Below are 7,853 nucleotides of genomic sequence, written 5' to 3' on the forward strand. Positions count from 1 at the left end.
AGCTGGAGGGCCAAGTTTGGCCATGCCTGCTCTAAACCACTGAGCCTCTTGGGCTTGCTATTCAGAAAGTTGGCAGTTCAAATCCCCGTGACGGGGTAAGTTCCCATTGCTCTGTCCCAGTTCCTGCCAACCTAGCAGTTCGAAAGCACACCAGTGCAAGCAGATAAATAGATACTGCTGCAGCAGAAAGGTAAACGACATTTCTGTGCATTCTGGTTTCCATGACGGTGTTCCGTTGTGCCAGAAGAGGTTTAGTCATGCTGGCCACATGAGCCAAAAAGCTGTTTGTGGACAAACACCATCTCCCTGGCCTGAAAGTGAGATGAGGGCCGCAACCCCATAGTCACCTTTGACTGGACTGAACCGTCCAGGGGTCCTTCACCTTTTACACCAGAGCTTTCCCAACTTTTCATGTTGGTGAGAAACTTTTTAGACACGCATCATTTTGTGACACAGTCGTTCAGTTTTACTAGCAAACTGGGGGTTAAACGAACCCCTTTCCAGTCCCGGGAGGAGCGTGGGGACCATTTGCATGACACATCTACACACTACAGCCGACACACTAACTTGTCAAGACACACAGTTTGGAAAGCTCTGCCCTGTATAGTTAGGTCTGGGAGATCTGAAGGACCATAGACTCCTATATACAGTGGTACCTCGGTTTAAGTACACAATTGGTTCTGGAAGTCCGTACTTAACCTGAAGCGAACTTTCCCATTGAAAGTAATGGAAAGTGGATTAATCCATTCCAGACAGGTCCGCGGAGTACTTAAACTGAAAGTACTCAAACTGAGGCTTACTTAAACCAAGGTATGACTGTACATTTAATCCTCACAGCAACCCTGTGAGGTAGGTTAGTCTGAGAGGTAGCAACTGGCCCAAGGTCACCCAGGGAGCTTCATGGCTGGGTAGGGACTAGAACCCTGGTCTTGCAGCTCCCAGCCTGACACTCTAACCACTACACTACACTGGACCCACACTTCTCAGGATTCCCTGCCAGGGACCACATGCATCACTCATTCTCACATTCCCCATTGGTCAGACCAGAGCAACCATTGCAGTACAAATCTTGCAGTAAGACACACAGGGAAGAATGACTTCGAGAAGGCAGACGGATGCTTGTGCATAAATTTTTAATAATATCTTGCTGTCAGAGCCCAGAGGAATACATTGGAAGAAAAGATATGTTTTAAGGGGCAAAGGGTGCATTGGATGATTAAATGTGCTATTTTGGATGCATCATAAAATAAATATGGGGGAAATTAGGTTGCAAAGAAGGTTTTTTTCCAGACAGGACTCTTCAGCTGAGCGCTCACGAGATCTGTCAGGATGAGACACACAGACATCCATTGGCTAGCGATGTACTGAGCTGATGACTAGATGAGTGTCTGTTGATGTTGACGGGACTAGATGGGCTGGGGTCCCGTGTGCCCTGGAAACATCGATTCCCAGATTTTCTGTTCTTCTCAGCTTGCCTTTTGAAAGAGGTAGGAAAGTGTTTGCTAGAATGGAGCCAACAGCAAAGATGGATGGAAAATGAATGGGATCATAAATATCAGACCATGCTTCCATATTCCATTCCTTTCCCTCCTACCCTTCTCCTTGCGGGGGCTTCTCTGGGCAGGTTGTGGCAGACGCCCCTTAACAGCATGAGGGGTCCTGTTTGGGAGGGCAGCACTGCTTAGGGGGGCAGCATTGCTGAGGAGGGGGGCAGTACTGCTGAGGAGGGGGGCAGCACTTCTGGGGAGGGGGGCAGCACTGCTGAGGTGGGCAGCATTTCTGGGGCGTCTTCTTGCATTGAGGAGGGGGTGGGCAAGTTTGCTTGCACTGCTGACTTTGGTAAGACATCTTCTGCTGATTTAGAGAAGCCTAGAAGACAAAGAGAAAGATCTTTAATATATATACATATATATTTAAAGTACAGCATTGATCTTGGAAGTGTTTGCAAATAACAAAAATAGTACCCAATGCATGAATTTGCAGTGGTGTGAAATTCAAAGAACCAGGGACCAGAACCACCTTATTTCTTTAGGCCCCATTTGCACGGTCATACCTGCCAAGTTTCTCTCTGAAAAATAAGGGACCAGACCGAAAGTAGCATACCAGAAGTAGCGCGACGGCCATTTTGGAACTGGCCGGAGCATGCTCAGAAGTGACTTTTGATGCTGCTGTGCCCAGTTTCAAAATGGCCGCCGCACCAGAAGTCGCGCTGCAGCCATTTTGGAACTGGGCAGAGGAGCATCAAAAGTTGCTTCTGAGCATGCTCTGCCCAGTTCCAAAATGGCCGCCGCGCCAGAATAAACCAGGGGAAAACAAAAAAAAAAAAACGTTTTCTTGGCTGGCGACAGCTGGAAAAACGGGGGTTTCCTGGGGAAAACGGGAGACTTGGCAGCTATGCATGGTACATTTGAAGAAGTATCACATCCACCGAAGAATTGTAGAAACTATAGTTTGCTAAGTGCTCTCACAATTTCTAGAGATCTCTGGAAAGAGGGAGAGGTTGATAATTGTAGTTCTCCAAGAGGAATAGGGAGTCTCCTCTCGGCATGCTAACAACTTACGTTTCCCAGCATTCTTTGGGAGGGAAGTCATTACTTTCCACTCCTGCCCTAGGTCACATTCACTATAAATGAAAACCACTATTGCTACCACTTTGAACAGTCGTGGCGTAGACCTGCCTTTGACCACTCATGTCCCAAACAATCAGGGATCACATATTAAATGCACCTACAGCGGTGTAAAGCAGGAATGGGGAGCCCAGGACCCTCCATACATTGTTGGGGCCCAACTCGCAACAATCCGAGCCAACATTGGCCAATGGTTAGGGATGATGGAAGTTGCAGTTGCAACAATGTCCTTGGACTCAAGATCCCACCAGGGATGATGGGAGATGAACTCCAGCAACATCTGAAGTTCCACAGGTTCCCCACCCCTGCTTCAGGGGAAACCACAGCTTTACAAGTCATCATTTAATTATGCCTTGTCAGATATCAATGTCCCACTTGGATCACCTCTGGGAAGTAGGAGACCGCAGTGGTAGATCACTTGACTTGAAGCAAAAAGTACTGAGCTCAGTCCCCAGCATTTCCAAGTAGGGTGTGGAAAGTCTCCTCATCTGAAACCCTAGAGCAGGCACCCCCAAACTGCGGCCCTTCAGATGTTTTGGCCTACAACTCCCATGATCCCTAGCTAACAGGACCAGTGGTCAGGGATGATGGGAATTGTACTCCAAAACATCTGGAGGGCCAAAGTTTGGGGATGCCTGCCCTAGAGAGTCACTGCGAATCAGTGTTAACAATACCAGGCTAGATAGACCAATGGTCCAAGCCAGTATATAACACAACTTCCTATGTTCCACCCACCAGGAGTGCCCATTTGGCCCTGTGAGTGTGAGTGCCCAGGGCCATGATTGCCATGAAGCGTGCATGGCCCTGGAACCAAACTTTGTGGGCACCCGGCCCCTTCGTGGGGAATTTTGTGGGTGCTCGGGCACCCAGGGCCCCAGGGAGTTGGCACCTATGCCACCCACAGTTTCCCCTACCCAAACCACCATCTTAAAACAAAAGCAGTCATTGCAAAACAAAACCCCGAAACATAACAACCAGAGCTGCTTACCCAAGCTGAGGCACGATCAACACTCCAGAGGTCAGGTAGCAAAGTGGAATGAGGAGCTTGTAGAGGTGATGCCTTATATATATATGCCAACGTTAAGTTCCTGTTTGCATCGGAAGAATTTCATTCACCTGTGCAAAATAAATAAATCAAAAATCAAAAGGGGAACACCCTCTCCAGTTGTTGAGTAGATCTTAATTCGTGACCTTAATTTGTTTGTGTGCATCAGCAAGGTAGTCACGGAGGAAGATTGCATGATCATTCGGGAAGGAGAGTCCCTTTATTTTCTTCCCCAGCAGAAACTCCACCTAATTGTTAATTGGATGATGATAATACCTTTGGCCACAATTGGCCGGATCATCCTCTGAGCGCTGCTTTCTGAGAAAGAGGAAAGCATTTCCTCAATCCATTATGCATCATATATGCTGGGCGAGCATTCATGTTCGAAACATCAATTGTCTCGCTGTTTACGGGAACTCGCTGCATCATCTCCGCTGAACTTTAGCCCAGAGATCCTATAATTTTATTTGATTTGGGGTCCTGTAGATTAAAAAAAAGTGTGGATTGTACTAAAGCTTTCCTGTACTTAGCCCTCATCTGCACTGCGCATTTAAAGTGGTATTATACCATTTTAAACTGTCAAGGCTTCTGCAAAGAATCATGGGAACTGTGGTTTGCTTTGGGTGCTGAGAGGAAAGCCCCTTCACAGGGCTACAATTCCCAGAGTCCCCCGGGAATTGTTTTCATTAATGGTTTTCTTGGGTTAAACAGGATTAGTGTTGAACCACTCTGACAATGGTAGCTCTGTGGAGGGTATGATCTGACCCTCGAGCAATCCAAAGGCAACTCTGTATGGGGAAGGGTTGTTTTTTTTAAAAAAAAGTTTAATGTTTTATCATGTTTTTATATATGTTGGAAGCTGTTCAGAATGGCTGGGGCAAAACATTGATAATACTGATAATGGAATAGTACATCCGTCGCTATTTTCACCGGGGAAATGTTGGAGGGTTTGAGATTTCCATCCCCCATCTATTTCCAACCACCTCCCCAGAGATATTTGGCTTGGTTACCTTGTTAATCTTGGCTTACTGAGGCTGCTTTTGAAGCTCTTCAATTTTTTCTATTTTAATAAATATAAACTGTTTACCCATGTGCCTGTAGTTTTGAGTCGACTTCCTGGTATGTTGGCGAAGTTCCTTTCAGCATTACAGTGGTACCTCGGGTTGTGGACTCGATCCGTTCCGGGGTGCCATTCACACCCTGTAAAGTACACAACCCAGACTTTTCTGTGCATGCGCAAAGCGCACAGAATGCTTCTGCGCATGCACAAAGCACGCAGAATGCTTCTGCGCTTGCTGCGGAACCCGGAAGTAAACAATTCTGGTTCCACCGCATTCACAGCCCAGAAGAACGCAACCCACACCGGACGCAACCCGAGGTATGACTGTACAGTATCACTTTGGGAGCAGTCTTTAATTTATTACTTTTTTTACAGAAATATATAATATGAATTAATTAAGGACATTTGGCTCTGATAGGATATTAATTACCTAATTAAGGACATAAAGCTCTGCCTTTGGGAGATTACAGGAAATGGGGTGAAGCACACCAAAGTTTCATCACCTTTGGCAATGCTCCCTTCCTCGTGATTCTCGCAGCTTCTTTCATGTCCTCACCAGCCTTGATCCGTCCTTCGAAAATGGCTTCCGGTTGGGATTTTCAAGAAGCAGCTAAAATGTCCAGGAAAACCCAGGCGTATGGCAGCCCACATCGGAAGTGTTGATTTTGGATAAAAGAAAAAGAAAAAAGAGGAAGAAAGAAACTCAACTTTTGTGTCAGGATTTTCAGTTTTTGAAATATGGCAACCCAAACACGGCTGGCATCCTGAAGAGGAAGGCGAAATACTGCAACAATACTGCAACACTTGTGACAAGTGCTGCTGGTTCATAGTAATCACCATCCCACTTGGCACGATGATGTCACCGTTTGTAACCCGAGTCCCACACAGTTCTTGAATGCATCTTCCTTCATGACCACTCCAAAGCCCATGATGCAGTGTGGTCAGACAGGCAAAATATGCACGCACAGGAAATACTCTTTGCTAAATGTGGTGTTTGTTTATAAAGTCCTCACAAAAACTCATAGTTAGTTTAGGGAATGCTTATTTTTGTAGGAATGTGTATTTTTGTAGGCAATTATGTCTCTATTTAAACTATTTAAAATTTTAAAAGATGATGCTGTTAAGGTGCTACACTCAATATGCCAGCAAGTTTGGAAAACTCAGCAATGGCCAGAGGATTGGACAAGATCAGTCTACATCCCAATCCCAAAGAAGGGCAGTGCCAAAGAATGCTCCAACTACCGCACAATTGCCCTCATTTCACATGCTAGCAAGGTTATGCTTAAAATTCTACAAGGCAGGCTTGAGCAGTATGTGGACCGAGAACTCCAAGAAGTGCAAGCTGGATTTCGAAGGGGCAGAGAAACCAGAGACCAAATTGCAAACATGCGCTGGATTATGGAGAAAGCTAGAGAGTTCCAGAAAAACATCTACTTCTGCTTCATTGACTACGCAAAAGCATTTGACTGTTTCGACCACAGCAAACTATGGTAAGTTCTTAAAGAAATGGGAGTGCTTGATCATCTCATCTGTCTCATGAGAAATCTCTATGTGGGACAAGAAGCTACAGTTAGAACTGGATATGGAACAACTGATTGGTTCAAAATTGGGAAAGGAGTACAACAAGGTTGTATATTGCCTTAACTTATATGCAGAATTCATCATGCAAAAGGCTGGACTAGATGAATCCCAAACCAGAATTAAGATTGCCGGAAGAAATATCAACAACCTCAGATATGCAGATGACACAACCTTGATGGCAGAAAGTGAGGAGGAATTAAAGAACCTTTTAATGAGGGTGAAAGAGGAGAGCGCAAAATATGGTCTGAAGCTCAACATCAAAAAAACCAAGATCATGGCCACTGGTCCCATCACCTCCTGGCAAATAGAAGGGGAAGAAATGGAGGCAGTGAGAGATTTTACTTTCTTGGGCTCCTTGATCACTGCAGATGGTGACAGCAGTCACAAAATTAAAAGACGCCTGCTTCTTGGAAGAAAAACAATGACAAACCTAGACAGCATCTTAAAAAGCAGAGACATCACCTTGCCAACAAAGGTCTGTATAGTTAAAGCTATGGTTTTCCCAGTAGTGATGTATGGAAGTGAGAGCTGGACCATAAAGAAGGCTGACCAAACTGCGGGAGGCAGTGGAAGACAGGAGTGCCTGGCGTGCTCTGGTCCATGGGGTCATGAAGAGTCGGACACGACTAAACGACTAAAGAACAACATGTCTCTCATAGGGATTGTGATGACTCAGTTTTTTTGTTGCGATAGACAAGTCTGTCAATTTCTGTTTCTCTCAGTTTCTTGTTTTACCAATATTAAGTTCAGTTCTCCCCATTTTTCACATCATCTTGTGGTGATTTCCCCCCTCTAATTCAGGCTTCCCCAACCTTGGCCTTCCAGATGTTCTTGGCCTACAACTACCATGATCCCTAGCTCGCAGGAACTGTGCTCAGGGATGATGGGAACTGTAGTCTCAAAACATCTGGAGGAGCGAGGTTGAGGAAGCTGGCTCTAAATCCTCATGAAAATTAATTTTGCACAATTTTTAAAAGCCATTTACCCTAATTTACTGCATTTTTGCTTGTTGCTTTCACTAACATATGCTCTTTTATGTACAATGGCTGGTATCAAAGTCTGACACAAAGTAAACCCATTTATATTAATGGATCCGAATCAGTCATGTTTAGTTACCTTCAGGGGGTCTACTCTGAGTTAGGGGCACCATTGGATCCAGCCGAAGAATAAAAGTACTAAGTCCATTGCATCATCTACATAGCTGCCAAGTTATCCCTTTTTTAAAGGGATTTTCCTTTATGCTGAATAGGCTTCCTCGCGAGAAAAGGGAAAACTTGGCAGCTATGATCATCTAGGAATCATGATAAGGATATTCCCAACCCCTATGGGTTGTAGCCAACTAATTTCTACTCAGAGTAAACCCACTGAAATGAATGAACCTAAGTTAAGCCACATTCACTTCAAGTTCATTATGATACCACTTTAGATAACCATGGCTTCCTGGCAAAGAATCCTGGGAACTGTAGTTTCTCAGGTGCTGATAGTTGTTAGGAGACCCCACTCCCCGTCCCCTCACGGAGCTACAATTCCCAAAGCGGTT

The 7,853-nt window shown here is 45.2% G+C and overlaps 1 protein-coding gene across 1 annotated transcript; it reads right to left on the reverse strand.

Annotated features, from left to right (window-relative positions):
- Positions 1-1,502: 1,502 nt before the first annotated feature.
- On the reverse strand, positions 1,503-5,661 carry LOC118075570 (uncharacterized). Its single transcript, XM_088659923.1, has 3 exons — positions 5,570-5,661; positions 3,616-3,715; positions 1,503-1,869 (listed from the first exon to the last, which is right to left on the reverse strand). Exons 1-3 carry the CDS (start codon positions 5,659-5,661, stop codon positions 1,642-1,644), a joined length of 420 nt encoding a protein of 139 aa, XP_088516049.1. The 3' UTR covers positions 1,503-1,641.
- Between the last annotated feature and the right edge of the window lie 2,192 nt (positions 5,662-7,853).

Source organism: Zootoca vivipara, chromosome 16 (assembly GCF_965207765.1).
Source record: "Zootoca vivipara chromosome 16, rZooViv2.hap1.1, whole genome shotgun sequence".
Lineage (NCBI taxonomy): Eukaryota > Metazoa > Chordata > Lepidosauria > Squamata > Lacertidae > Zootoca > Zootoca vivipara.